Source organism: Anser brachyrhynchus, assembly GCF_964034855.1.
Source record: "Anser brachyrhynchus genome assembly, chromosome: 28".
NCBI classification, from domain to species: domain Eukaryota; kingdom Metazoa; phylum Chordata; class Aves; order Anseriformes; family Anatidae; genus Anser; species Anser brachyrhynchus.
The window spans coordinates 520,337-548,336 of record NC_137721.1 but is presented as its reverse complement, the minus strand read 5'-3'; the positions used below and the strand labels follow the sequence as shown (position 1 = coordinate 548,336).

The following is a 28,000-nucleotide window of genomic DNA, read 5'->3' as shown; positions in this document are numbered from 1 at the left end:
CCCCGAGGGCCGATAACGGCACGGCGGGACCTGACCCCCCCCCCGCCCCCCCCAAGGCCCCGGGGCACGGGGGGGAGGCCTCGGGGACCCCCGGTAACGGCGGGGGGGGGGGGTACAGGGGGGGGGCAGGCCGCCGCCACCGGGGCCAGGCCGGGCCCGGGAAGGGAGGAGGGAGGCCCCGGCCCTCCCGGGGGCCCCGCCCCGCCCGGGGGCCCCCGCACCGACCCGACTGCCGCCGCCGCCGCCGCCGCTCAGGCGCTGCCCCCCGCGGCCCCCGGCCCGCAGCGCCATCTTGGAGCGCCGCCTCCGCGGGACGCTTTACGGCGCCGCGCCGCGCTTTACGGCAACGGCCCGCCGCGCGACAGCGGCCCCCGCCCCCCCCCTTCCCCGGCGTCGCCACGGCAACGGCGGCCCCGCCCCCTGCCGGGCCCCTCCGCGTGACGGCGGCGTCCTCACGTGACCCCCCCCGTGTTATCGTAGGGCCGACCCGTGTTATTGTAGGGTCGCCCAATGTTATTGTAGGGTCACCCTTGTCGTGTCCCCCCCCCCCCCCATATTATTGTAGGGTCGCCCCTGTTCTCCCCCCCCCCCCCCCCATGTTATTGTAGGGTCGCCCAACGTTACTGTAGGGTCACCCTTGTCGCCCCCCCCCCCCATGTTATTGTAGGGTCGCCCCTGTCCCTCCCCCCCCTATTATTGCAGGGTTGCCCAATGTTACTGTAGGGTCACTCTCCACCCTTCCCACCTCCCCAGTGTTATCATAGGGTAACCCCTGCCCCCCCCCCATGTTATTGTAGGGTCACCCTTGTCCCTCCACCCCCCCGTGTTATTGTAGGGTCACCCCTGTTCTCCCCCCCCCCATATTATTATAGGGTCGCCCAATGTTATTGTAGGGTCATCCTTGTGTCCACCCCCCCCTCCCCCGTGGTATTGTAGGGTCGCTCAAGGTCCTGCCCCAGTGTTATTGTAGGGTCACTCCTGTTCCCCCCCTGCCACGTTATTGTAGGGTCGCCCCTGTTCCCTCTCCCCTCCATATTACTGTAGGGTCGCTCAATGTTATTACAGGGTCACCCTTATCCCTCCCTCCCTCCTCCATATTATTGTAGGGTCGCCCAATGTTATTGTAGGGTCACCCTTGTCCCGCCCCAGCCCCATGTTATTGTAGGGTCACCCTTGTCCCTCCCTCCCCCCCCCAATGTTAGTGTAGGGTCACCCCTGTCCCTCCCCCACCCCATGTTACTATAGGGCCGCCCAGTGTTATTGTAGGGCCACCCCCCATCCCTGTAGGGTCACCGCCCGCCCCCCCCCCGTGCCTCAGTTTCCCCGGGCGGGAGCTGCCGCGGTTGCCAACACTTTTATTGGGGCCGCCCCGGCCACCTGGTGCTCGGGGGGTGCCCCCACACGGGGGGGGGGTGACACGAGCGTCCCCAGGGCCAGGCGCCCCCCCCCCGCACCCCCACGGGGACGGCCACCCCCATCCCGTCCCCATCCCACGGGGACACCGGGGACACCGCAGGTCCAGCGCCGCGCCGCGTCCCACGAGGCCTCGTCCTCCATCCTCATCCTCGTCAGGGGCGTTAATTACAGGCTAACGAGCGGGGGCTGGCCGGGAGGGGATGTCCCCATAGAGGGGGGATGTCCCCACACGGGGGGGACGTCCCCGTGTCCCCGTGTCCCCCCGTCACATCACCCCGGCACTGCTCGCCGCTGCCCTCGGGCAGGCTCAGCCCCTCCAGGTCCAGGTTGAGGCCGGGGGCTGCGGGGACAAAGGGGGACACGGCCTGGCCCCGCGCCCCCAGGCTGCTCGGTGGGGGGGGGGGGGATGTCCCCGAGTGTCACCGTCCCCGCGGGGACCCCGAACGCGGTGTTGGGGTGAGGGGGGGGGGCACTCACCGCGTCCCCGGCCAGCTCCTTGGGGGGGTGCCCAGCTCCTGCAGCTGGAGGGAGAGGGCTGAGCGTCCTGCAGGCTGTCCCCGTGGCGTCCCCATGGCCCCAGGGTGGCCCCAGGGTGGCCCCAGGGTGGCCCCAGGGTGTCCCCAGGGTGGCCCCACATCCCCCAGGGTGTCCCCACGGTGTCCCCACGTCCCCAGGGGAGCCTCACGTCCCCACGTCCCCAGGGTGTCCCCGTGTCCCCACGCCCCCAGCGTCCCCCACGCCCCCAGGGTGCCTCACGTCCCCATGTCCCCAGGATGCCCCTGTGTCCCCAGGATGCCCCCATGTCCCCACGCCCCTGGCGCGTCCCCACGTCCCCGTGTCCCCAACGCGTCCCCATGTCCCCGTGTCCCCAGCGTGTCCCCACGCCCCCGAGCACGTCCCCACGTCCCCCGTGTCCCCACGTCCCCCAGCGCGTCCCCACGCCCCCGTGCCCCCCAGCGCGTCCCCACGCCCCCGTGCCCACCTGCTGCATGAGCTCCAGCACGGCCTCGAAGCGCTCCCGCCTGGCCCCGGCGCCGTCCTCGGCCCCCTCGGCCTCCAGGTGCCGGCAGATGCGCCCCATGACGCCGTGCTGCGCCCGGTACCGCTCGTACTGCGCCGCTGGCAGCGCCGCCCGGTGCCGCTGCAGCCACTCGGGGTACTGGGGGGGGGGCACAGGGGTAAGGGGGGGGTCGCCGCCCCCCCCAAACCCCCCCGGGGCCCCCCTCACCTTCTCGGTGATCTCCTTGAGCGAGGGGTACAGCACCTCCTTGGAGAGCAGGTGCTGCAGCAGGCTCTGCATGACGGGCAGCACGCCGCCCTCCCCGCCGCCCTCCTCCAGCCCCAGCCCCTCGATCGCCTTCGCCAGCTCCTCGTCCGACGCCGCCGAGCCCTGGCGGGGATGGGGGGGGGGGTCACCGTCACGCCGGGGTACCCCCGGCACCCCCCCCGCCGTCCGCCGTCCCCCCCCCATCCCAGCGGTACCTGCAGGTCGGTGGCGTTTTTGGCCAGCCCGCTGAGCGTCTCCTTCAGGCACGAGGTGAATTCCTGCTGCGACGCCGCGTCGCCGCCTGCGGGGCCGCGAGGGGACGGCTCGGGGGGGGGGGCCCGCACACCCCAAATCCCCCCGAACACCCCCCCGTGCCGGAGCCCTGCAACCCCCAGGACGAAGCCCGGGTCCCCGTGTCCCCATGGTGCCACCCACGGGGCCAACCCCAGGCTCCCCCCCCCTTGCGCCACCGCCGCGCCGGTGCAATCGGGACCACTCGGGGCGCGTGCCGCCCTGTGGAGCAATCCCGATTTAATTAGGGGAGCGTCGTTAAGCCCCCAGCCAGCTGCGCGCCCACGTGGGTGCTGACCCCGAGCACGGGGACACCGAGGGGACGGCGAGGGGACGGCCACCGTCCCCCCCCCCCGCAGCTCCACGTCCCCCGGGGCTCGCGGCGGGGATTTGGGGCCGGCAATCCCCGAGCCGCGGGGCGCACGTTGGGGCCGTGCCGGGAGGTGACGCTGGGGGGGGGCTGGGCCCCCCCCCCCCCGCTCACCCACTCGCCCCGCCGCCTCCGAGAGCTTCTGGAACTGCTCGACCAGGTGCGGCTCCTCCTCGGCCAGCTCCCTCATGGCCTTCTCGAACTCGGCCGTGGCCTGCGAGGCCAGCTCGCCCTCAAACAGCTCCTGGAAGAACTTCTCCTGCGAGGCGAACAGCGACTCCTGGGGGGGGGGGAGAACCGGGAGGGGTTACGGGATTTTTGGGGGGGTCACCCCCCCCCCACTCCTGTCCCGAGGGAGGTGCCCCCCCCCCCCCTCCCCAACCCGTTGCCACCTTGGCGGCGGCGCTGGGGGTCCCCGGGGCGGGGGGCGGCGGCGGCGGGGGGGGGGGCGGCGGGCCTGGCCTTCTCGAAGTCATCGAGGGCGCCTGGGGGGCATGGGGTGAGGGGGTGGGGGGTGAGGGGGTGCCCCCCCCCCCCCCCCGTCCCCAAGCTCCCAAATCCCTCCTCGCACCCCCTGGGGACCCCGCAGGGCGCTCAGCCCCACCGCAGCCCCCGTTGCCAAAAGCCCCCCAGCACCGCTGTAGCCCCGTAACCCCCCTGCCCCCCCTGCCCCCCTGTTGCCCCCTAGGACCCGCTGCACCCCCAACCCCCCCCCCGCACCCCGATAACCCCCTGAGCCCCCCCAGGAGCCCCCCAGCCCCCAAGGAGCCCCACAACGCCCCCAGGCCCCGCTGCACCCCCGTGACCTCCAGCCCCACTGCACCCCCCCGCCTCCCCCAACCCCACTGCACCAGAGCAGCCCCCCCCACCCCACAGCCCCCCCACGACCCCCAGCCCCCCCCAGTACCCACAGCCCCCCCGGTGCCCCCCAACCCCCCCGGTGCCCCCAACCCCCACCCCGGTGCCCCCCAACCCCCCCGGTGCCCCCCAACCCCCCCGGTGCCCCGTTGCCCCCAAGCCCCCTTGGACCCCCGGTGCCCCCCAGCAGCCCCCCAGCCCCCCCCCGCTGCCCCCCAGTCCCCCAATAACCCCCGGCCCCTCCCGGCCCCTCCCGGTGCCCCCCGGTGCCCCCCGGTGCCCCCCAACCCCCCCCGTGCCCCATAACCCCCCCGGTTCCCCGGTGCCCCCCCAGCCCCCCTGGACCCCCGGTGCCCCCCGGTGCCCCCCTGGACCCCCGACGCCCCCCCGGTGCCCCCCCCGGTGCCCCCCGCCCCCCCCGCTCACTCTCCAGCAGCTCCTCCAGCTCCCGGTCCGGGTCCTGCTCCCGGCCCGGCTCCGCCGCCATCTTCCCCCGCTCCGCCTCCGCCGGGAGGCGGGGCCAAGGAGCCCCGCCCCCTGCGTAAGCCCCGCCCCCCCCTGCGTAAGCCCCGCCCCCTGTGTAAGCCCCGCCCCCTGCGTAAGCCCCGCCCCCTGCGTAAGCCCCGCCCCCCTGCGTAAGCCCCGCCCCCTGCGTAAGCCCCGCCCCTTAACCAAACCCCCCAATTAAGCCCCGCCCCCCTGCGTAAGCCCCGCCCCGAAATCAAGCCCCGCCCCCCTGTTAAGCCCCGCCCCCCTCCCCGCCAACGCCCCGGGGCTCGGTGCTGCCGCCTGGCGGCCGCGCTGGGAACTGCAACCGGGGACGGGGGGACCGGGGGGGGACCCGGGGGGGGGGGGGGGAACCAGGGGGTAACCGGGGGGGGGGGAACCGGGTCCGGGACCCTCCCGCAGCGGTGCCGGGAGAGCCCAGCCCGCCTCAGCCGGGTCTCCCCTCGCTGCTCCGCTGGGCTCCGTCGCCCCGCAGTGCTCCCGGGGAGGGACGCGCCGCCCGTGCCCCCGCCGCCCCGTGCTGCGTCCCCTGGGGGGCTCCTGTGGGGCCGTGACTGGTGCTGGGGACCCCGGGGTGCACGGGCGAAGGGGCTGGCGGCAGCCCTGTCCCTGTCCTGTCCTTGTCCCCATCCTCACCACTGTCCCCATCCCCGTCTCCGTCCCCATCCCCATCCTTGTCCCCATCCCTGTCCTTGTCCCCATCCTCACCACCATTCCCATCCCAATCCTCATCCCTGTCTCTGCCCCCATCCCCGTCCCCGTCCCTGTCCCCATTCCCACCCCTGTCCTCGTTCCCATCCCTGTCCTTGTCCCCATCCTCGTCCTTGTCCCCATCCCCGTTCCCTTCCCCACCCACGTCCACATCCCTATCCCCATTCCCATCCCTATCCCCATTCCCATCCCTATCCCCATTCCCATCCCTATCCCCATTCCCATCCCTGTCCCCATTCCCATCCCCATCCCTGCGCCATCCCCGTCCCTGTCCCCGTCCCTGTCCCTGTCCCCAGACGCTGCCACCCGCTCGCAGCCCCGGGCGATGTCACCCAAGGGGGGGGGGGGGGGATTGTCACTTCCTTCCCCTCTTATCTCCAGCAGCATTATGCAAAGGGGGTGTCGCTGCTGGAGCCACCGTCATCGCCTCCGCTGCCGCTGCAAGGGTGCGGGGATGGCGAGGAGCGCGGCGCTGCTGCTCTGCGGTGAGGCCGTGCCCCTCTGTCCCCGTGTCCCCACGTCCCCTCAGCCCCCCCGTGCTGGGGGCAGGGGGCGCCTGTTCCTGGCTGAGCCCCTGGGGAAATGGTGGGGGCAGAACGGGGAGCGGGGGGGCTGTGGGGACGGGGACACGGGGACGGGGGCGTGGGGATGAGGGGACAGGGCCCTGAGGATGGGGACACGGGGATGGGGACACGGGGGTGAGGGGACAGGGATGGGGACGTGGGGACAGGGCCACGTGGATGGGGCCATGTGGACGGGGCCATGGGGACAAACACCACGGGGACGGGGCCATGGGATCAGGGCCATGGGGACAGGCATTGCAGAGGGGGACGTGGGGACTGCCACCGTCGGGACGTGCACCCCGGGGACGAGGTGGCCGTGGGGATGGGGACACGGTGACAAGGACGCTGGGGCTGGGGCCACGGTGGCGAGATGGGCAGGGAGACGTGGGGACGGGGACGTGGGGACGGGACGTGGGGGTAGGACGTGGGGCTAGGATGTGGGGTGGCCGTGGGGACCGTGTGACAGGGCTGGCGGAAGCGCCTCCGTGCCCTGCACAGCTGGGGGTGACTGCGTGGACCCGGCTGCTTTGCATGGGCGGCTGTGATGCAGCTGCGTCCCCTGGGCCCCCCCCGGCCGCCCTGGGAACGGTCCCCACACCCACGGGTGCCCATGGCCGGAACCGGGGGTACAGTGAGGGCTGGGGGACACCGCGGTGACGGCAGCCCCTGTGCCCCCGGCCTCTTCTCCCTCCCAGCCCAATTCCTCAGCCTCGCAGGTGAGTCCTCGAGCCCCCAGTGTCCCCAAGCCCCCGGTGTCCCCGGCACGCTGTCGTCCCCGTGTCCCCCCTGCAGGCGCCCAGCCCCCCCTGCTGACCCTGGACCCCCCCTGGACGCCCCTGTTCGAGGGGCAGATGGTGACGCTGACCTGCGGGACCCCCGACGAGCACGTCCCCACCGTGTGGAGGATCGACGGCAAGAGCAGGAGGAACAGAGCCAGCCGCCTCCAGCACTACCTGTGGAGCACCGGCCGCAGCAGCTTCCAGTGCCAGAGGCCCGGCTCCAAGTTCAGCCTCCCCATCGAGCTGAGCGTCTCCGACGGTGAGGGGCAGGGTGCCTGGCACCCACAGGTGCTTGGCAGGGGGAGGGGGGGGGCTCGGCTTCGCAGCCTTTGTCACCTCTCGTGCAGTCGGAGCAGAGTGGGGGCAGCCCTGTGCACGCTGGGCATGACCCTTGTGCACGTGGGGTGCATCCCCGTGCACACTGGGTGCCTCCCTGTGCACACTGGGTGCCTCCCCATGCACAGTGGGTGCCTCCCTGTGCACAGTGGGTGCATCCCCGTGCACACCAGTGCATCCCCGTGCACACTGGGTGCCTCCACGTGCACACTGGGTGCATCCCCATGCACAGTGGGTGCCTCCACGTGCACACTGGGTGCCTCCCCGTGCACACTGGGTGCCTCCCCATGCACTCTCGGCGCATCCCCCGCACGCGTCGGGTGCACACCCACTCACACCCGTGTGTGCCGGTGCACACCCCTGCCCCCCTGCGCGTCCCGGCGCACACGCGTGCGCCCCGGTGCGACGCCGCTCCCGCCGCTCCCCGCAGACTCGGTGGTGCTGCAGGCGCCGGTGCAGCCGGTGCTGGAGGGGGACGCGCTGGTGCTGCGGTGCCGGGGCTGGCGGGACAGGAGGCTGAGCAGCGCGAGCTTCTTCCACAACGGGGTGCTGCTGCGGGGGGGGGGGGCAGGAGGGCAACCTGCTGCTCGCCCCCGCGCAGCGGCACCACAGCGGCCGCTACCACTGCACGGTACACACGTTCCTGAGGACGGTCGAGTCCAAGCCGAACGAGGTCATCGTGCACGGTGAGCATGGGCAGGGGGCAGCGGGGACGGGGGCACGGCAGCGGGGTCACCGTCCCTGCTCGGCCCCTTCCCCAGAGCTCTTCTCAGTGCCGGAGCTGAGCGTGGATGGTCCCCGGGACCCCCCCGAGGGCAGCGCCCTCACCCTGGCCTGCGTCACCCACTGCAGCCCCCTGCGGCCCCGCGTCGCCCTGCAGCACCTCTTCTACCGGGACGGGGTAGTGGTGGCAGGGCCCCAGGGGTCCCCCCAGCACCTGCTGCGGGCGCTGGCGCTGCCCGACTCGGGCTCCTACGCCTGCGAGGCGCGGGCAGAGGCGGCCAACGTGCAGAAACGCAGCGCCCCGGTCACCATCACCGTGAGAAGTGAGCGGGTGGGAGGGGGGGCAGGGGGGGCGCATCCCTGCCCAGGTCCCCCAGTCCTCCTCCGTGGTCCCCCAGTTCTGTCCCAGGTCCCCCATCTGCTCCCCAGCTCCTAACATCCATCCCGGGTCTCCCCATGCCTCCCTTGGTCCCTCCACCCTTGCCCAGGACCCCCCTCTGTCTTTTCCTAGGGTCCCCCCCTCCCTTCCTGGGTCCCCCCACCCCACCCCAGGACCCCCATCGCACCCCATATCCCCCATCCTTCCCACGCCCCCCATCCCTCCCGGGTCCCCCCCCTCCACCCCCAGGGCCCCATCCATCCCTTCCCAGCTCCCTGTACCCATACCAGGTCCCCCCACCCTTCCCCAGGCCCCCCCACTTTCGGGTCCTCCTCTCCCTCCCTAAGTCCCCACACCCCTTTCGGGTCCCCCCATCCCTCCCCCGGTCCCCAGCCGCCCCCCCCCTGCCCCGGTCCCCATCCCACCCCTTGCCACCTCCCCTCTCCGCAGGGGTGCCCGTGGCGGGGGCGACCCTGGCGGCGCAGCCCCCCGGGGCGCTGGTGGCCGCGGGGGAGAGCCTGGTGCTGAGCTGCGCGGTGGCGGCGGGCACGGGGCCGCTCGTCTTCTCGTGGCACCGGCAGGGCCAGGCCCAGCCGCTGGCCCAGGGGCCCCGCTACGAGCTGCCGGCGGCGCGGCCGGAGGACGGCGGCCGCTACTTCTGCAGGGCCACCGACGGCGTCACCGCGGCCACCAGCCCCCAGCTGCACGTCACCGTCGTGGGTGAGCGCCGTGCCGGGGGGGGACGATCCCCCGGTCACCTCCCCGGTGCTGATCCCGCTCCCGTCCCCTCTCCCAGTGCCCGTGGCCGGCGCCACCGTGAGGGTGGCGGGGACGGAGGTGACGGTGACGGAGGTGGCGGGGACGGAGGGCGAGCGCCTCAACCTGAGCTGCGCGGTGCAGGCGGGCACGGCGCCCGTGGCCTTCGCGTGGCTGCGGGACGGGCAGGAGGTGGGCGAGGGCCCCATCCTGCCCCTGGGGACCCTGGGGCTGGGCCACGCCGGCGCCTACCAGTGCGTGGCCACCAACCAGCTGGGTGCCCGGCGCGCCTTCCAGGTGCTCAGCCCCTCTGTGGCCCTCTCGGTGACGCGGCGGGGACGGGGGCAGTGGCGGGGACAAGGTAAGGGCTGCGTGGATGTGGCCCCAGGGACAACGGGGGGGGTGTGGGGGGGGGCTGCGTCCGTCTGGGGCTGAGCCGCGTTTGTCCCCTCTCTGTCCCCAGCCCTGGCCGGGGGGCTGAGCGCGTCCCTGCTGGTCCTGCTGGCCGCCTCCGCCGTGCTGGGCTGGCACCTCTGGCGCCGGCGTCACCCAGGTGGGGGCTCTGGGGACAGCGGGGGGCTTTGGGGACAGTGGGGGGCTTTGGGGACAGCGGGGGGCTGCGGGGACAGCGGGGCTGCCAGGGAGTGTCCCCGGGGAGCACTCACCGTCCCCTCTCCCCTTGCTTTGCAGCGGCCAAAAAGAGCCAGGAGAGGTGAGCCCTGGGGCCGGGGAGGGGACCTGGCCCCAGCAAGCTGCCCCCCCCCCGTCCCCAGGGTGTCCCCTACCCCCTCGGTGTCCACTTGTCCCCCCCCCCCAGGGACCCCACAGCCCCTCCGGGTCCCTCTGCCCCAGCTGTCCCCAGCACGGACACATCGGAGCCCGAGTACAGCGACGGTGAGTGGCAGCCCTCGGGGACACCGCGGTCCCCACGGTGCCACTGCGGCGGGGCTGGGGGAGGCCGGGGGGGGACACGCACGGCTTTGTCCCCGCAGTGTGTCCCGAGGATGTGGTTTACGCGGCTGTCGTCGTCAGGGAGCAGGGAGGGGGTGAGTACGGGCGAAGGGGACACCTCGTGAGCCGGGGAGGGGACACGTGGGGACGCGGCCGAAAACGAGCCCTCGTTCCTGGCCCGCCCTACGCCGCCCGCATCACCCCCCCCCCGCCACGTCCCCTGTCCCCAAGCTGAGCCTCGGTGGCTTCTCCCGCAGGTGGCCCCGCGTCCCCATCGGGCCCCGCTGCCCCCCAGGAGCCCTTCGTCACCTACGCGGTGCTGCCAGGGCCCCGCGGTGCCACCGGCCCCGGGGGACTGCGGCGGGTCCCCAGCGACAGCTACGAGAACGTCCCCCGCGCGTGACACCCCAAAAACAAACCCTCCCCTGTACAGAACCCCAAATACACAAATTCCCGTTTTCTCCCCCAAAACGCCTGGTCTTTCACCCTACCCCCCCCCCCCGGCCTGGGTGCTGCTCCCCCTGTGCCACCCGCCCGGTGCCACCGTCCCCGTCCCCGCGCCACGGCAGGCATTAAGGTGAGCGCCGGGCCCAGTTTCCACAGGGCGCTGCTTTACTGGGAGGAGTGGGGCAGGAGCGGGGGGGCGCCGTGCGCCCGGGCTGGCTTCACCCCCCCCAGGCCCCCATCACGCCCCCGGCACCGCGGCGGGGCCCGTGCCCAGCTGGAGGCAGTTTGGGGCTGAAAACGGCCATTTCCTGCGCAGAAAAACCTCCAATTCTGCATCGAGCGGTGGCTGGGGGGGGCGGGGGGGGGGGGCCCTGGGGATGGGGGCGAGGGACGGCGGCGGCGCGAGGACGAGGTCAGGATTTGGGCTCGAGCATCTCGTACGTGTCCTGGTTCTCGGTGCTGAGCCCCTGCCGTGGGAGAGGGGGTTACGGGTTTGCCTGCCCCCCCCCCCAAAAAAAACCTGCAGCCCAATAGTGGGGATTTTTCCACCCAAAACGGTGCCCCAGGAGGGGCCCTGGGTAGCTCCTGGGGTGGGCGTGGGGACCCCGGGGACGTGAGGCACCCCGCGAACCACGGCACCCACGGGATGGGGGCACCCCATGGGATTTACCCCCCCCCCCCCAAACACCCAGCACCCACGGGATGGGGGCACCTCATGGGATTTACCCCCCCCCCCCAAACACCCAGCACCCACAGGATGGGGGCACCCCATGGGATTTACCCCCCCCCCCAGCACCCCAGGGATGACTTACGGTGTAGATAGCTTCTTCTTTCTGCTGCAAAAAAAAGAAAGAGAAAGAGAAAGAGCTGCCCTGGGAAGGGGGGGGGCAAGGGGGGGGGGTTCACCCGGCTCCCCGCCCCCGCAGCCCCCTCCCCCTGCGAGCGGCCCTAGAAATGGAGAATTTTCTAGGATTTTTCACTTCCTCCCCCCCCCCCCCCCCCCGGCACCCACCACATCTGGGTGCCCCCCCCGCAGGTTTTTCCCCGTTTCCCTCCCCAGCGTTGCGCAGAACGCGGGCGGTCACCGCTGGTCCCCACCCCCGGAGCCCCCCCTGGCCTCCCAGTGCCCCCCCCCCACCTCGGCTGTCCCCTCGCACCTGGGGGGGGGGTGACAAAGGGACTTTACCTCCTTGGCCGCTTTGGAGGCGCCCTGCGATGCTCTGCGAGCCAGGAACTGCGGGGAGGCAAAGGGGTCAGCCCGAGACGTCCCCCCAAAATAACCTCCGGGGGGTGAAAACCCCGCAGAGCCCCGGGGATCCCGCTGCGGCCGGGTCCAGCCCCAAAAGCGGGGGCTGTGGCCGTGTCCCCCGGTGGTCGCGGCGCTCACCTTGAGGCGGCAGTACAGGACGGTGAGGGCGATGCCGTAGAGGAAGAGGACGGCGTCCAGCACGTAGCACAGCTCCGGCTCCATCGGCGCCTACTGCGGAGCGAGGACAGGGGGTGCGGGGGGGGGGGGCAGCGGGGCCGTGACACCCCGGGCCAGATCCTGCACGTGTCCCGGTCACCCCCAGCTTGGCCGCGCCGCCACCGAGCTCCATCCTTCTCCGCGTGCCCGGGGACCGCAGCGGCGCCCACGTCGCGTCTCCGACGGCTTCGGTGAGCCCCCGGGTGCCCCCCGGGTGGGGGACAGGGCAGAGCTCCCCCCCCCCGTCAGACACCCCGCTGTCCCCAGGGGTGCCACCAGAGCCACCGGGGGTGCCTTCGACGGATCCTGGCTCACCCCAAAGGGCGAGGACAGCGCTGACCGAGCCAGGCCAGCGCCCACGCACCCACCCAGCTGCTCCCCTGTCCCCCGGCCACCCCCAGCAAGTTCCCCGTCCCCTGTCCCCCCCCCAGCCCGGTCCCCATCCCCGTGCCCGGTCCCTACCCGCTGCCGGCACCCGGACGCGCAGGGCTGTGGCCGGCGGCGCTCGTCCTGCCGCGGCCGGCGGGGTCGGCGGGGCCGGGCGTTGCGCTGGAGTCAGCGACCGCAGGGCGAGCGCTTTCCTCCCCAGCAGCTCGCGCCGCCCTCGTGCCCCCCCCCCCCGCCACCGCCGCTTCCCCTCCTCCAGCCCCCGTCCGGCCACGCGGCCCCCCTCCGGCTTGTCACCGAGCTGTCCCCGGGAGTCGCCACCCTCCCCGTGCCCAAATGCCACCCTGGCACGGGGGGAGCTCCGAGAGGCGCCGCCAGCCCCAGCTGGGTGCAAACCCCCGGGCGGCGGGGGCAGAAGGGCCAAAAATAACCTCGAGAAGCGGCCCCCGGGCTGGGGAAGCAGGGAGGATCCTCCCGGAGAGGGTGATGCGCCCGCGGGCCTGACATCGAGGGAAGGGGAAGCTCTCGACCGCAAGCCTCGTGTGGGAAAGGGAAGAGGAGCGGGGTTTCACCCGGTTCTGGCAGCGAAGGGCTGACGCGGGGACAGAGGCGCGGAGCCGGAACCTGTTTTAGCCTTTATTTGACTCAAATCGGGAGGGGCAGCACGGGGGGCGCAGGGGGAGCGCCCGGGGCAGCCCGGGCACGGAGCAGGACACGCAGCAGGGGCCGGGCACGGTGCTGAGCGCCTCACCGGTCCACCTCCCCGAAGACGATGTCCTGCGTGCCTGGAGGGAGGGAACGGGGAGGTGAGGGCAGGACCGAGCCCTGCTCCCCAGCCCCCCCAGGGGCTCGCACGGGTGCAGGAGCCCCCCGGTGCGGACGTACCGATGATGGCCACGACGTCTGCCAGCATGTGGCCCTGCGACATCCTGTCCAGGCCGGCCTGAAGCGGAGAAGAGACGCGCATCAGCCCCGAGCTGCCCCGTGGCGCGACGGGGCCAGCTTCCCTCGAGGGCTGCCCCCCCGGCCCCGCGCCGCCCGCCGTCCTCGTGCCCCCTCCATTCGCTCGATCCCGCGGAGATCGAGCCGGCAGGAAGGCGCCCGCTGCGGTCAGGAGCCGGAGGCACGAGCCTCGAGGCGCGGCCGCCTTCGTCCAACAGCCGCCGGCGGTGCTGGGGCCGCGGCTTCCGGAGGGGGGCCCTGATGGCGGCCCCCCCCCCCGGCCCCCGGCTCAGGCCAGGCCCCCAGCGGCACGGCCCCGGCTCGCAGCTGGAGGAAGTGGTCAGCTATCGGCGGGGAGAGGAAGCGGGGCTGCGGCTCCGAGGCTCAAGCATGAGACGCTGCGGCCCGGGGGGGAAGAAAGCTCCCTGCGGACAGAGCCGGCGCCAGCCGAGCCGCCCGGTGGGGACGGGGACGCGCAGGTGACAGCCAGGTCCCCGCAGATGGCACTTGGCCCCCAGGCGGCCTCGCAGCAGGGCCGCAAGGGGCTGGCGCTGCTCGGAGGGCAGATGCGGCCCCCCCAGGCTCCCCCCCGGCCTCCCCGGTCCCCTACCAGGTGGGCGAAGCCGGGCGCCTTGATCTTGCAGCGGTAGGGCCGGCTGCTGCCGTCCGAGACGAGGTAAACGCCGAACTCGCCCTGCAGGGACACGGGGACAGAGCTGGTGACGCTGCGGGGGGGCTGCGGCTGCCACGTCCAGCCCCAGACAGCACCAAGAGGCCCTGGGACAGGACAGGATGCGTGCGGCGTCCGAGCAGCCGCAAGGTCTGTGCCCTTCGCACGCCGGGTGACAAGAGCAGCGCCACGTCCCCAGAGGCGTCGCGGCGCGGGCTGGGGCCCGCCACCCTCCTCCCACCCCCCCCCCCGACCAAGCTGGGTGCCAGCCCAGGCAGGGCTCAGCCCCCTTAAACAGCACAGGAAGGGCACCTTGGGGGCCTCGACGGCCGTGTAGGTGGCTCCGGGGGGCACCTGGTAGCCCTCGGTGTAGAGCTTGAAGTGATGGATCAGGGACTCCATGGAGGTCTGCGGAGAGAGGCCGCCGTCGGGGCTGGGAACAGGCGGGGGCCGCCCGCGTCCTGCCCACCGGTGACGGGCGCGTGGGAGGATGAGGCCGGGCAGCGTTGGGTCTCCTCGGTGCCAGCCCCTGCCTCCCCCAGGAGCGGATTTTTGGGCTCGGGGGGTCCCCGGTGCGAACTGGGGGGGGCTGGCAGGAGGCCAGGCCTTTACCTTCATCTCCGCCCGCTTGGGAGGGGAGATTTTGGCGTCGTCCACCTTGATCTCCCCCTCGGGCATCTTGTTGAGGCACTGCAGGATGATGCGGAGGGACTGGCGCATCTCCTCCACGCGGCACAGGTACCTGGGGGGGCAGAGGGGGGCGCTCAGCGCGGGTGCTGTGCTGGGAAGGGAGCGGCCGGCCGGGGGCGCGGGGACGTACCGGTCGTAGCAGTCCCCTCGGGAGCCGATGGGGACGTCGAACTCCACCTGGTCGTAGATGTCGTAGGGCTGGGTCTTGCGCAGATCCCAGTGGATCCCCGAGCCCCGCAGCATCACCCCGCTGCGTGGAGAGAAGCGGCTGAGCAGGGGGACCGAAGCGCCACCCCAAGTCCCAGAGCGGACCCCGCTGCGGGAGGAAGGGCTCTGCACCGAGGGGACCTGGAAAGGGGCCACGGGCTCCTCGCCTGCGCGCACCCCGGCCTCCCAGAAGGGTTGGGGGACAGCGGGCAGGTAAAGCCACGCAGGACACAGTGTCACAGCTCCTGCCACGCTGCCCCACCGCTGGCGCCGCTCTGACACCAAGCGGCGGCACCTGGAGCCAGGCAGGGGCCAGCACCGACCCTGAGCAGCCCCACAGCAAGCCCTGAGCAGCCCCCTCACCCCGAGGAGCAGCCCCCCAACCCCGAGGAGCACCCCAGGAGCCGCGGGACCCACCTGAAGCCGTAGTTGAGCGCCTCCTCGGCCGTTATGACCCCGATGTCGACCGTGCGGTTCTTCCAGATGCGGTTGTTGGTCAGCATCTGCGGGCAGCGGGGCCTCAGCCACCCGTCCCCCGGTGCCACAGCGGCGTCCCGCCGCAGCCCCCGTCCCTCCCGCTGCCACCACCCGGGGGACAACCCCACGCTGGCCACCCCCAGGGGACAGCAGGGAGACCCCAGCCCCCCGGGGGGGGGGTGGAAATGGGGCCGGTCCCTCCCTCCCCGGCGTCCCCTGTCCCCGCGTGGCGGCCGAGCCTCACCTCCTCCACCTCATCTACCCGCGTGGAGAAGTTCTTCACGAACTCGTAGATGTCGTCCATCAGCCCCAGGGGCAGGTCCTGGGTGCGAGGAGGGGGGAGATCAGCCCGGGCGGGACCAGGGACCGCCAGGGGTGCCCCCCCAGCCCGGGGGAGGGCTGCAGGGAGCCTTTACCTGGTGAACCCCGCCGGGGCGGATGTAGGCGGCGTGCATCCGCGCCCCCGAGACCCGCTCGTAGAACTCGAACATCTGCAGGGGGGCAGAGCAAGGGGGGGGGCTCTGTCCGCCGGCCTCGGGCCCCTCAAACCGGCCCCGAGGGTGGCTGCAGCTGCCCGGCCTCTTCCCCGTCCCAGCCACGGCCCCACTCCTGTACCTTCTCCCTCTCCTCAAACATCCAGAAGAAGGGCGTCATGGCTCCGATGTCCAGCGCGTGCGTGGTGACCGCCATGATGTGGTTGAGCAGCCGGGTGATCTCCGCGAAGAGGACTGGGGGCGCAGAGGGGTGAGAGGGGGACAGAGAGGGGAGAAATCCCCCCCCCCGGCCCCTTCCCCCGGCAGGCAGGAGGCCGTCCTCACCTCGGATCCACTGAGCCCTCAGGGGCGGGCGGATGTTGAGCAGCTTCTCCACGGCCAGGGAGTAGGCCTGCTCGTTGCACATCATGGACACGTAGTCGAGGCGGTCGAAATAGGGCAGGGCCTGGCAAAAGGGGCGACCTTGAAGGGCTGCAGCCAGCACCCACGGCACTCGGAGCACGACGGCGGCTTTCCTCTCCCCCCGGGGGCACAGGAGCCCCAAAAGGAGCCCGGGAGCCCCAAAAGGAGCCCGAAAGCTCCAGCCCTGGAGGCGTACGGGTGGCCTTCCTCGGAACACGGCGTGAGGGAGGGGGGTAACGTGCCCCCGACAGCTTCTTGGCTGGCACCAAGTGTGTGGTGTCGTTGTCCCCCCGCCCCCCCTCTCCCAGCCCTGGGTTATTTCAGGCTCCGCTTCTCCCGCCAGCACCAAGGTTAAATCTGGGCGGGATACCAAATCAGCAGGGCGCTGTTTACAAACGCCGCCGCAAAACCCCACAGGCAGAGAAATCCCCGTGCAGCGCTGACGCAGCCGGCTCGACAGCTGCAGGCAGACGGCCGCGGGCAGCCCCTCGCGTGCTGGCCCTCCCGGCAGAAAGGAGACGCTCGGGCTCCCCTCGCCGCTCCCCCGCCGCCTTCCCCAAATCCTCGCAGCGGGGCGGAGGAAAAAACCGGCACCTGGGAGGCTCTCGGAGCCCCCCGCCTTTACCTGGAGGTACGTCTTGTACTCGATGAGCTTCTCGGTGCCTCGGTGCAGCAGGCCGACGTGGGGGTCGCACTTCTTCACCGACTCCCCGCTCAGCTCCATCACCAAGCGCAGGACCCCGTGGGCGGCCGGGTGCTGGGGCCCGAAGTTGATGGTGAGGCTGGAGACCTTCTTGTGGGCCGGGGGGTCTTTGTCTGCTCGGGGGGGGACACGAGGGGAATCAGGCAGGGAGACAGCTCCGCAGTGCTGCGGCCCCGCGGTGTTGGTGGAGCGGGACGGGAACTGCCCCACTGAGCACCCTGACTGCCCCCCCCCCCCCGGGGCTCAGGGCACCCCAAAACCCAGCCTGACACCTGCTGGGCATCCAGCAAGCCCCAGGCCGGCACAGGACCCTACTGAGCACCCTCCATAGCCCGTGGGTGCCCAGCACCCCCACCCCAGAACCTTTCCCAGACCCTCGGGAACCCCATTCCTCCTCCTGCACCCTCCTACGGAGGCCGACCCCCCCTGGGCTCCCCCCCACCGCGAGCCCGACGCCCTCGGGGGTGCCCCCAGCCCCTCACCGTCCCAGGGCGGCGGCACCCACTTCTCCGTCTCCCTGCTCGGGTACATGATGGCGCCGGCGAACTGCTGCGCCCAGTCCACATCGGGCTGCCACTGCCGGGCCCTGGGGGACCGACGGGGGTCAGAGCGGGACGGGAAGGCCCAGGCCCGGCCCCCGACCCCAGATCCCAGACCCTGGCCCCCGACCCCAGACTCCAAATCCCAGGTCCCTGACCCCCAACCCCCGACCCCAGATCCCAGATCCCAAATCCCAGACCCCAGGTCCCAGGTCCCAGACCCCAGTTCCCCAACCTCCAACCCCCAGCCCCAGACCCCAAATCCCAGACCCCAACCCCCCAGCCCCATGTCCTTGACCCCTGACCCCAAACCCCCGACCCCAGGCCCTAGGCCCCAGGTCTCCGACCCCAAACCCCAACCCCAAACCCCAGACCCCAGCCCCTAGGTCCCCGACCCCCAAACCCCGGCCCCAGGCCCCAGACCCCAAATCCCAGACCCCAGGTCCTCGACCCTCGACCCCCAACCCCAAACCCCCGGCCCCAGGTCCCGGCCCCAGGTCTCCGACCCCAACCCCCGACCCCATACCCCCAAATTCCAGCCCCCAGACCCCAAAACCCCGACCCTAGACCCAGGCCCCCGCCCCCAGGCCCCGCTCCCGCCCCCCCGCCCCCCCCCGGCCCTTCCCTCCCGCCCCCCGCCCTCACCGGGCCGGGGCCACCCCGAGCGGCGCCGCCGCCGCCCGCAGCCCCGCGGGTGCCCGCAGCCCCCCCAGCGCCCGCAGCGCCCGCAGCGCCGCCATCTCGCCCTTGGCACCGCGCAGGCGCCGCCGCCGCCGCCGTCATCCCCCCGCGACGGGGTCGGGGCCGGGCGCCATGTTGGGGGAGGGCGGGTGAAGCCATATCGCCGCCATGTTGACTGCGGGCATAAGAAGGGCAGGTGTGTGTGGGGGGGTGCTGCTCGGCCGCCATGTTTGCTGAAGGAAACATCCGGGAAACCGGCGCGGGTGCTGCCGCCATCTTTGGGGCGGGCAGAGGGGCAGGGATGGGGGGGGTCGGGGGTGGGGACAGAGGGGACAGGGAGGGACAGAGGGGGACAGAGGGGGGATGGGGGGGGCAGAGGGGACAGAGGGGGACAAGGGGGACAGAGGGGGGACAAGAGGGGGACAGACGGGGGACAAGAGGGGGACAGACGGGACGGGGGGGGACAGAGGGGGAACAGAGGGGACAGAGGGGGATGGGGGGGCAGAGGGGACAGGGGGAACAGAGGGGACAGAGGGGGGACAAGAGGGGGACGGGGGGGGCAGAAGGGACAGAGGTGGGGCGGAGGGAACTGGTGGGGACCAGATTGAGTGGGATGGGGACGGAGAAGGCAGGGCTAGGACAGAGGGGGCAGGGCAAGCAGGACCCCCCCGCCACGTCCCCAAAACGTGACATGACCCAAATTGCCCCCCCCCACCCCAGGGGCCTTCCCTGGGGGGGACACGGGGACAATCAGGCCATGCCAGCACCCTCCGTGCCCCTGCTGTCCTCACCCCCCCCCCCCCCAGGCTCCCCCAGCCCCGTGGCCGTGCCAGCTCCCGCGGCCTCATCCTGCGTCACCCAGTGACGCCAGCGTCCGCTCGGGGTCGTCACGGCTGTCCCCGACCCCGCGTGAGTCACGGCGGCCCCGCGATGCTGGCCAGATGTTGGCCGCTGGCCACCCCGCGTCCGCCTGGATCCCACCCCGGAGGAGCTCCCGCGGCGCTGAGCAGCTCCCAGAGCCCGAGGGTGCCCCCGGTGCCACCGTGTCCCCGTGCACACGCGTGTGCGTTTGTGGGTGCAGGCGTGTGACGGGCGGGCGCTGGTGTGTTTGGGGGTGCACACGTGTGTGTGTACGCGTGTGTGTGCACGTGATGGCGTGGTTTTGGTGCACACACGTGCACGGGCGTGCGTGAGCGTGCACCGCGTGTGTTGCACCCTGTGTGTGCTGGGGGCGTTCGTGCGTGGGTCTGGCTGTGACTGGAAAATGCTGGAGGTGGGGATGCTGGAACTGGGGACACTGGGACTGGAACTGGGGATACGGGAACTGGGGCTGCTGGGGCTGGGGGTGCTGGAGCTGGGGGTGCTGGAGCTGGGGGTGCTGGAGCTGGGGGTGCTGGAGCTGGGTGTACTGGAGCTGGGGGTTCTGGAGCTGGGGGTTCTGGAGCTGGGGGTTCTGGAGCTGGGGGTACTGGAGCTAGGGATGCTGGAACTGGGGGTGCTGGAACTGGGTGTACTGGAGCTGGGGGTGCTGGAGCTGGGGGTACTGGAGCTGGGGATGCTGGAGCTGGGGGTGCTGGAGCTGGGGGTGCTGGAGCTGGGGGTGCTGGAGCAGATGCCGGAGGCAGAGGGCTCTGCACGTGCGGGATGCCGGATCCGGCGGATGCTGGTGCTGGGAACGCCGGCCGTGCCGGATGCCCAACCGGGCGGATGCTGGAGCCCACGGGACGCCGGCCGTGCCAGGTGCCGGATCCGGCGGATGCCAGAGCCGGGGGGGGTGCCAGCGGCTGCCAGCCCCCCCCCCCCCCCGGATGCTGGACCCGGTGAATTCTGCTTGTGCCGGCCGTGGTGGGCTCCCGGGGGGCTCCTGGGGGGCTCCCGGTCCCAGCAGCGCTCCCGGGCATGCATGGGTGCTGGTCCCGGCTGCAGGCTCTGGGTGCCGGGGGGGGGGTCCCGTGGGTGCAGCCCAGCACCCCGCGGCACAGAGGCCCTTTGTGCGGCGGCGCCGGGTGCCGCTGGCTCCCTTTGTGCGGGGCCGCGTCACCCTGTTGTTCTCCCGGGGACAGCGGGGACGGCACCGGCACCGCGGCACCCCTGGGCCACGCAGGGCACCCCGAGATGGGTGGGGGTGCTGGGGCAGGAAGGGTGGCTGGGCTCAGCCCTGGTTACGAGAAGGGAGGAAGCAGGATACGGCCCTTGTCTTGCCGGGCCGGGCCGGGGGCCAGGCGGTGACTCTGGCAGTGTGACACATCGTGGGGGGCCCTGCCGGGAAAGGGGGACACGGGGAGGGGGCCGGGAGGGACCCGCGTGGGAACAGGATGGGATGGAGGGGACAGGAGGGGACGGAGGGGACAGGAGGGGACAGGGAGTGATGGAGGGGACGAGGAAGGATGGGGACAGGGAGTGCTGGAGGAGACAGGAGGGGATGGAGGGGACACGATGGGATGGGGACAGGGAGTGACGAAGGGGAAAGGGAGTGACGAAGGGGACAGGATGGGGTGGGGGGGGCGGGCAGCAGTGGAGGGGACAGGATGGGACGGAGGGAATAGGGAGCAATGGAGGGGACAGGAAGGGACAGAAGGGACAGGACGGGCCGGGGGGGACGCGGAGGAGCGGGGCGTTGCGGGCAGGGGATGCTCCGGGGGTCCCCAGCCCCACGCCCCCCCCTTGGCACAGCAGCCCCCGTTCCCGGGGCTTCCCCGTTGCCGGGCCCCGGCCGGGCTCAGCCTTCCCGGAACCTCCCGGGGGGGGGCAGCGCGGGTTTCCCCCCCCCGCCCCCGTCCCCCCCCCCCCCGTCCCGTCCCGGGGCCGCCTCCCCGCCCGTTAAAAGGCGGCGGCGGGGGCAGGCTCGGCCGCCGAACCGGAGAGAGCCGCCGGGGACGCGGTGCCCCGGGCCATGCGCTGCGCGCTCCTGGCGCTCCTCGCCGCCGCCGCCGCCGCCACCGGGGCCGCGCCGGGTCCCGCCTGTCCCGTTACGGCCCCGGGGGGAGCCGAGCCGCGGCCCCGGGGGGAGCCGGCCCCGAGGAGAGCCAAGGTACGGCCGGGATGGGACGGACCGGGGAGGCTGGGACGTATCGGGACGTATCGGGACATAGTGGGATATTGGAACATATCGGGACATATCGGGACATATCGGGACACAGCAGGACATATCGGGACATATCGGGACATGTCAGGACACATCGGGAGTGGCACCGGCTCGGAGGGATGCGACCCAGACGAGCACCCCCAGGGGACGGCCGGGACCCTGCGGGGTGGGGGACACCGGGGAGGGGCGCGCGGGGACAGGGCACGGGCTGGCACCCGTGGGAACAGCAGCGCCGGGGACCGGGGACACCGGCACCGGCTGGCACGGTGCTGGGGGACACTGGTGTGGGGTCACGTGGTGCTGGGGGACACTGGGACGGGATGGCACAGTGACAAGGGACATTGGCATGGTGATGGGTGACACCAGGGTGGGCTGGCACGGTGCTGGGGGACACTGGTGTAGGGTCACATAGTGCTGGGGGACACTGGTGTGGGCTGGCACAGCGATAAGGGATATTGGCATGGTGCTGGGGGACACTGGGACGGGATGGCACAGTGACAAGGGACATTGGCACGGTGCTGGGTGACACCAGGATGGGCTGGCACGGTGCTGGGGCACACTGGTGTGGGGTCAGCCATCAACGGGGGACACCAGCGTGAGCTGGCACGGTGCTGGGGGATACCAGCGTGGGGTGGCACGGTGCTGGGGACACCGGGACAGGGACACCGACGCCGGGGGGACAGCATCCCGCCCCGGTGCCCTGCCCAACGCCCGCTCCCCGGCAGCGCTTCGCCTCGGTGCCGCGCTTCGTGGAGATGCTGGTGGTGGCGGACGAGTCGATGGCGCGCTTCCACGGCGCGGGGCTGCGGCCGTACCTGCTGACGGTGCTGGCGGCCGCCGCCAGGTCCTTCCGGCACGGCAGCCTGGGCAACGCCGTGGAGCTGCGGGTGACGCGCCTGCTGGTGCTGGGCCCCGGCACCCCGGGGCCCCCCGTCACCTCCAACGCCGCCCAGATGCTCCGCAACTTCTGCCGGTGGCAGCGGGACCTCAACGTCCCCGACGAGGACAGTCCCCTCCACTTCGACACCGCCATCCTCTTCACACGGCAGGTGGGGAATGGGGACGGGCTGTGGGGTGCGGGGGGGGGGGGCTGGCTGGGTCCCTGGGTGCCCCCCGAAGGTGTCTGGGTGCTGGCAGGGTCCCCAAGACCTGCCCCGGGGATTTTGGGTGCTTGGGGTAGGACCCCTGGGATCTTGGGGTGCAGGCTGGGTTCTTGGGGTACCTGGGGGTGCTTGGATGCTGGTTGGGTCCCTGGGGTGTCCATGGGATTTTGGGTGCTCGCGGGGTTCCCAGAGCCCATCCCAGAGAGTTTAGGTGCTGGGTAGGGTCCCATGGGTGCTGGGTAGGATCCCGTGGGTGCTAGGTAGGATCCCTGGGATGCCCACTGAGGTGTTTGGGCACTGGTTGGGTCCCTGGGATGCTTTGTGGGTATTTGGGTGCTGGCAGGGCCCCCGAGCCTCGTCCCAGAGCCTTTGGGTGCTGGGAAGGATCCCTGGGTCCCCACCAGTTGTGTGGGTGCTGGGTGTCCCTGGGACCTCAGGGTGCAGGCAGGGTCAGTGGGGTACCCGTGGGTGTTTGGGTGCTGGTGGGGTGCTGGGTGCCCCAGGACGCCCCCCCCCAGCCCTGTGCACCCCCCCAGGACCTGTGTGGGGCGGCCACGTGCGACACCCTGGGCATGGCCGACGTGGGCACCGCCTGCGACCCCGAGCGCAGCTGCGCCATCGTGGAGGACGACGGGCTGCAGTCCGCCCTCACGGCCGCCCACGAGCTCGGTGAGCACCGGAGGGGGGGACACAAACGCACGGCCCCCGTCCCCGGCCAAGCCCCCGGGGGGGCTGACGGCTCCGTCCCTGCGCAGGGCACGTCTTCAGCATGCCGCACGACGACTCGCAGCACTGCGCGGAGCTCAACGGCCCCGCGGGCTCCTCGCGCCGCGTGATGGCCCCGGTCATGTCCTCGGTGCCGCCCGGCGAGATGTGGTCCCCGTGCAGCGCCCGCTTCATCACCGATTTCCTGGATAACGGCCACGGTACGACCCGCCAGCCCCCCGGCCCCCTCAGCATCCCCGGGGACATCCCCGTGCAGCCGTGTCACCTCCCCGCAGGTCACTGCCTCCTGGACAAGCCCTCAGAGTGGCTGCGGCTGCCGACGGCGCTGCCGGGCGCCGCGTACCCGGTGGAGCGGCAGTGCCAGCTGGCTTTCGGCGCGGACTCGCGGCACTGCGGGGACGTGCAGCCGCCCTGCGCCGCGCTCTGGTGCAGCGGCCGCGCCGGCGGGCGAGCCGTTTGCCAGACCAAGCATTTCCCCTGGGCCGACGGCACGCCGTGCGGGCCCGGCAGAGCCTGCATGAGCGGGCAGTGCGTGGGCATCGCCGCCATGGAGGAACTCAACGTGAGTGCCGGGACGCTCCGGGCGGGACGCGGGCGCCGGCGGCGCTTTGACGTTTTGCTTCTCCCCTCGCAGACCCCCGTGGACGGCGCCTGGGGGCCGTGGGGGCCGTGGGGCAGCTGCTCGCGGAGCTGCGGCGGCGGCGTCAGCTTCTCCCACCGCTCCTGCGCCCGCCCCGCGCCCCGCAGCGGCGGCCGCTACTGCCGGGGGGAGCGGAGCCGGTTCCGCTCCTGCAACGCCGAGGCCTGTCCCGGGAGCAGCCGTGAGTGGGGACGGGATGGGGCGCACCGGGAGGGTTTTGGGGGCAGCGCCGGTGCTGACGGTGTCTCCCCCCCCCCCCCCGCAGCCCTGGCTTTCCGGGAGGAGCAGTGCGCCGCCTACAACCATCGCCCCGACGTCTTCAAGGGGCTGCCGGCCGCGGGGGACTGGGTGCCGCGCTACAGCGGCGTCCCCGAGAAGGACCAGTGCAAGCTGACCTGCCAGTCGCGCAGCCTGGGCTACTACCACGTGCTGGAGCCAAGGGTGAGCGTCCCCGTCCCGCGTTCCCCCTCCCCACGGCGGCACCCCGGGGTGCTGAGGCCGTGGTGTCTGTGCCGCAGGTGGCCGACGGGACGCCCTGCTCGCCCGAGGGCACCGGGGTGTGCGTGCAGGGCCGCTGCATCCCCACCGGCTGCGACCGCGTCATCGGCTCCAAGAAGAGGTTCGACAAGTGCATGGTGTGCGGCGGCGACGGCTCCACCTGCACCAAGATCTCCGGCGTCTTCACCAAGCCCCGGTGAGCACCCAAGGGTGGCGGCAGCGTGGGGGACACCCCCGGGTGCCCGGCGTCCCCCCCTGCCACCCCCTCCAACGCTATCCCTGCCCCACAGCTACGGCTACAACGACGTGGTCACCATCCCGGCGGGCGCCACGCACCTCCTGGTGCGGCAGGGCTCGCCGGCGGGCAGCGGTGACGCCGGTGACGCCGGTGACAGCGGTGACAGCATCTACCTGGCGCTGCGGCAGCCGTCCGGCGGCTCCCTGCTCAACGGCGGCTACGTCCTGGTGCCCTCGGAGAGCACGGTGACGCTGGCGGGCGGCGTCACGCTGCGCTACAGCGGGGCCACGGCCGCCGCCGAGACGTTGGCGTGCCGGGGGCCGCTGCGCGAGCCGCTGGTGCTGCAGGCGCTGGTGGTGGACGAGCGGCGCCCGCCCCGCTTGAAGTACAGCTTCTTCGCCCCCCCGCGCCCGGCGGCGGCGTGGGAGAAGCAGAAAGCGGAGATCTTGGCGATCCTGCGGAACCGCCGGCGCCGGGCCTAGCGCTTGGGGTTATTTATTCGGTTATTTATTGCCCGCGGGGGCACCCACCCCTGTGTCTACCTCAGCCCCTCCTCGGGCAGAGCGGGGCCCCCCACCCCCGGGCTGGCCTCGGGGGCCCCCCCGCGCGGTCCCCGTCTCCCTCAGCCACCCGCAGCGCGGCGGGGGGGTTATTTAAAGGTATTTATGGAGCCCGCTCGCTGTTTTTGTGGTTCTTGGCGGGGGTGCCAGGCTGCGTCGACCCCCCCAGCTCTCCGAGCATCCATCTCCTGCATCAAGACTTCCACAGAAAGGGACTTTATTGGGTGCCAGCCCCCCCCGAAAATCCTCCACACCTGGTGCCCCGCAGCGTCTGGCACCCCTGGGTGCGCGGACGGGACCTCCCCAGGGCGCCCAGGTTTTGGGGCGGCAGAGTCCCCCCCCACCGCGGTGCGGAAGGTGGCCAGGCGTGGGGGTGCTGCCGTCCCCCGGCGGTTTTGGGGGGGGGCTCAGACGTCGCAGGCGGGCAGGGGAGCGTACGCGGGGCCGGCCGGGGTCCCGCAGCTGCAGGGGAAGAGCCAGCCGAGCACGCAGCCCCTCCCGAACACCTCCTGCAGCAGCGCCAGCTTGGCGCGACACCCCCGCGGCCGCTTCGCCTCCTTCAGCCCCCGGCCGCGGAGCTGCTCCGGCGCCGGCTCGTCCGTGATGATGGACACGACCTGGGACGGGACGGGGACGGGGGGGGGGACAGGGACGTCACCGCCGCCGCCCCGCGCAGCGCCCCCATCCCCGCTCAGCCCCCGCTGACCTGGTCGTAGAACACGACGGTGACGAAGGCGCCGAAGAGGAGGGACTCCAGCAGCAGGACGATGCAGTGGGCGCTGGGGGGGGCAGCGTGGGGCCGAGGGCTGGCGCCGACGTGGGGCAAGCCCTGGGTCCCCCCCCCCCCGCAGCCCCCCACAGCCCTGGCATCCCCCCCCCGCCGCCCCCCACTCACGTCTGGACGCGGTTTTCGGCTCCGTCTCCTCCCGCTGGCCCCAGCCACGCCACCAGCACCAGCCCCGCGGCGTAGGCGCTGGCCAGCCCTGGCACGGAGCGAGCGGTGAGCAGCGAGCCGGAGCCCGGTGCCGCGGGGCTGAGCCCCCCCCGGGGAGCCCCCCGCCGGTGCCACCGCTTACCGGCGTAGAAGAGGAACTGGATGAAATATTTCTGGTTTAACTCCCCGACGCAGTTATTGATCCTACAGACACACAGCACGATGACACCTCGCTGTCCCCTCCTCGGAGCGTCCCCTGGGGACCCGAGGGGGATCCCGGGGGGGTCCTGGGGGGGTCCCCTGGGCACCTACCAGGGGCAGTGGTGGTCCATGCGGCGCACGCAGCGGTGGCAGACGCGGCAGTGGTGGGCGCGGGGGGGGCGATACGCCTCGCAGCGGCTGCAGACCGTCCACTCCTCGGGGCTCTGGGGGGAGGAGGGGGGGGGGGGCAGCGCTCAGCCCCCCCCCAAGCCCGAGGCTGCCCCCCCCCAACCCCCCCCAGAGGCTCACCCGCTCGGTTTTGCGCGGGGCGGCGCTGCGCAGGTCCGAGAAGTCGATGGCGGTGCCGGGGAGGGGAACGGTGCCTGGGGGGGGGGGGGGAGGGCGGCACGGGGCCGTGAGCACCCACCTCACCTCACCGGGGGTCCGGTACCGGTAAAAGGATGGGCTGGGGGTGGTGGCGGCGGGCGGCGCTCACCGGGGTCGGCGAAGACGGCGCGCGTGTGGCAGGCCAGCAGCAGCAGCACGATGAGGTTGAACGTCACGGCGTGGAACGGGCACCATGGGCTGCGGGGGGACGGAGCGGGGTCAGGGCAGCGCCAGCACCCCGGGGACCCCACAGACCCAGCGCCCCGTAGACATCGGGGGGGACCCCGCACCCTGGGGAGACCCCAGGGGCCCTGCACCCCATGGATCCCGAACCCTGGGGAACTGCCGTGGACCCAAACTCCGGGGACCCAGGACCCCCGGGGGTTCCCTACAGCCCCCATATCCCCGGTGGGGACCCCGGGGACCCCACGGACCCAGCACCCAGGGGGAGACCTCGCAGGGCCCGAACCCCGGGGACTTGGACCCTGGGGGCACCTCACGGCCCCGCACTCCCGGTGCGGACCCATCGGCCCAGGGGGACCCCACGGCCCCAGGAACCGGCAGGGGGAGGCGACGCCGGACCCGGTGACCCCCGGTTCCCCTCCGGTGCCCTCCCAGCGCCCCCCGGGGCCCTCCCGGTTCCCCCGGTTCCCTCCCGGTGCCCTCCGGAGTCCCCCAGTTGCCCTCCCGGTGCCTCCCGGTGCCCACCCGCTGCCCTCCCGGTTCCCGGCGGTGCCTCCCGGTTCCCCCCGGTGCCCTCCCGGTGCCCTCCGGTGCTCCCCGGTCCCCCCCCGGTGCCGCCCGGTGCCGGCTCCGGGCGCCACCTGCCGCGGAGGGCGGGCCCCGGCAGGACGTGGGCGAGCACGGCGTAGTCGGCGTAGCCCACGCTGAGGTAGGCGAGCAGCGGGCAGAGGGCGCCGCACGGGTCCCGCCCGCACCGCGCCGCCGCCGCCGCCGCCGCCATCCCGGCGCCCCCCCTCCCCCGCCGCCCGCCGCGGCACTTCCGGCTCGCCCGCCGCGCCCAATCGGAGCGCCCGCTAGGCGTGACGTCACGAGAAAGGGGCGGGGCAACCCGCACCGGCAGGGCGGTGGCGGCGTGCGCGGTTGCCGCGGCGACGGGGGCGGGGCCTCGAGGAGCCCCGCCCCCTGCCGCCGTGCCCGGCGTCCCCCGGGTCCTAGCGCCCGCCCGCCGCCGGTGCCGGCCCCGCGCCCCCCGCCCCCGGCTCCCCGCGGGCCGTCCCCCGGGGCGGGCGTCCCGAGCCCGCCGCGCCCCGCCCGGTCCCGCCCCCGCCCTCCTCCTCCCGCGCGGCCCCTTTAAGGCCTCGCCACGTCCGCGCCGCCCGCCCCGCTCCGAGATGGCGGCGGCCGGGAGGGGCTGAGCCCGGCGGCAGCGGCGCCCACCGGGGGCGGCGGCGGCGGCGGCTTCAGCGCCACCGGGGCCCGGCCGGGAGCTCCGGGGCCGCTCCCTCGGCTTCCGCTGCGTCCCCGCCATGAGGCCCGGCCCCCGCACAGACACGGCCCCGGCCCCGGGGGCGGCCCGGTGAAGGCCCCGGCCCGGCAAAGGGAGGCTCCGGGACCCAGCCCGGCGAAGGAAGGCTCGGGGGAGGCTGCCCGGTG

At 73.0% G+C, this 28,000-nt stretch overlaps 5 protein-coding genes across 8 annotated transcripts; 2 read left to right on the top strand and 3 right to left on the bottom strand.

Moving 5' to 3' along the window:
* Positions 1-1,338: 1,338 nt before the first annotated feature.
* PEX19 (peroxisomal biogenesis factor 19) lies at positions 1,339-4,704 on the bottom strand. The gene is given in 10 exon segments (XM_080569720.1): positions 1,339-1,781; positions 1,894-1,928; positions 1,931-1,937; positions 2,399-2,575; positions 2,645-2,806; positions 2,899-2,984; positions 3,459-3,624; positions 3,737-3,790; positions 3,792-3,829; positions 4,629-4,704. Coding segments are annotated over 10 exon segments (990 nt in total). The 5' UTR covers positions 4,690-4,704; the 3' UTR covers positions 1,339-1,577.
* Positions 4,705-5,874: 1,170 nt separating this feature from the next.
* On the top strand, positions 5,875-10,375 carry LOC308183529 (Fc receptor-like protein 4; the record flags this gene model as incomplete). The annotated part of the gene is made up of 10 exons (XM_080569724.1): positions 5,875-5,905; positions 6,776-7,021; positions 7,620-8,144; positions 8,651-8,920; positions 8,997-9,317; positions 9,420-9,509; positions 9,647-9,668; positions 9,774-9,850; positions 9,949-10,002; positions 10,165-10,375. The coding sequence occupies 10 exons, from the start codon at positions 5,875-5,877 to the stop codon at positions 10,308-10,310; spliced, it is 1,782 nt and encodes a 593-aa protein (XP_080425850.1). The 3' UTR covers positions 10,311-10,375.
* A 2,454-nt stretch (positions 10,376-12,829) lies between these two features.
* NDUFS2 (NADH:ubiquinone oxidoreductase core subunit S2) lies at positions 12,830-18,129 on the bottom strand. Of its 2 annotated transcripts, none has more exons than XM_080570472.1 (14): positions 17,976-18,129; positions 17,274-17,377; positions 16,714-16,904; positions 16,011-16,131; positions 15,808-15,920; positions 15,609-15,683; positions 15,437-15,514; positions 15,133-15,218; positions 14,639-14,758; positions 14,431-14,560; positions 14,131-14,226; positions 13,759-13,842; positions 13,092-13,149; positions 12,830-12,991 (listed from the first exon to the last, which is right to left on the bottom strand). In XM_080570472.1, exons 1-14 carry the CDS (start codon positions 18,068-18,070, stop codon positions 12,954-12,956), a joined length of 1,389 nt encoding a protein of 462 aa, XP_080426598.1. In that variant the 5' UTR covers positions 18,071-18,129; the 3' UTR covers positions 12,830-12,953. The 2 variants fall into 2 exon arrangements, with proteins under 2 accessions (XP_080426598.1, XP_080426599.1); XM_080570473.1 differs by lacking the exon at positions 17,976-18,129 and adding an exon at positions 17,607-17,615 and having other exon boundaries at positions 17,274-17,448.
* Positions 18,130-20,498: 2,369 nt separating this feature from the next.
* Positions 20,499-24,977, top strand: ADAMTS4 (ADAM metallopeptidase with thrombospondin type 1 motif 4). Its single transcript, XM_080570467.1, has 9 exons — positions 20,499-21,042; positions 21,822-22,145; positions 22,736-22,868; positions 22,955-23,125; positions 23,201-23,487; positions 23,560-23,746; positions 23,831-24,006; positions 24,084-24,259; positions 24,354-24,977. The coding sequence occupies exons 1-9, from the start codon at positions 20,905-20,907 to the stop codon at positions 24,781-24,783; spliced, it is 2,022 nt and encodes a 673-aa protein (XP_080426593.1). The 5' UTR covers positions 20,499-20,904; the 3' UTR covers positions 24,784-24,977.
* Positions 24,978-25,061: 84 nt separating this feature from the next.
* On the bottom strand, positions 25,062-27,875 carry LOC308183908 (palmitoyltransferase ZDHHC3-like; the record flags this gene model as incomplete). 3 transcript variants are annotated; one of them, XM_080570469.1, is made up of 8 exons in its annotated part: positions 25,062-25,478; positions 25,568-25,667; positions 25,757-25,844; positions 25,938-25,999; positions 26,108-26,220; positions 26,306-26,379; positions 26,493-26,581; positions 27,208-27,875. In XM_080570469.1, 8 exons carry the CDS (start codon positions 27,873-27,875, stop codon positions 25,269-25,271), a joined length of 1,404 nt encoding a protein of 467 aa, XP_080426595.1. In that variant the 3' UTR covers positions 25,062-25,268. The 3 variants fall into 3 exon arrangements, with proteins under 3 accessions (XP_080426595.1, XP_080426596.1, XP_080426597.1); XM_080570470.1 differs by having other exon boundaries at positions 25,568-25,640; XM_080570471.1 differs by lacking the exon at positions 25,568-25,667 and having other exon boundaries at positions 25,288-25,478.
* Between the last annotated feature and the right edge of the window lie 125 nt (positions 27,876-28,000).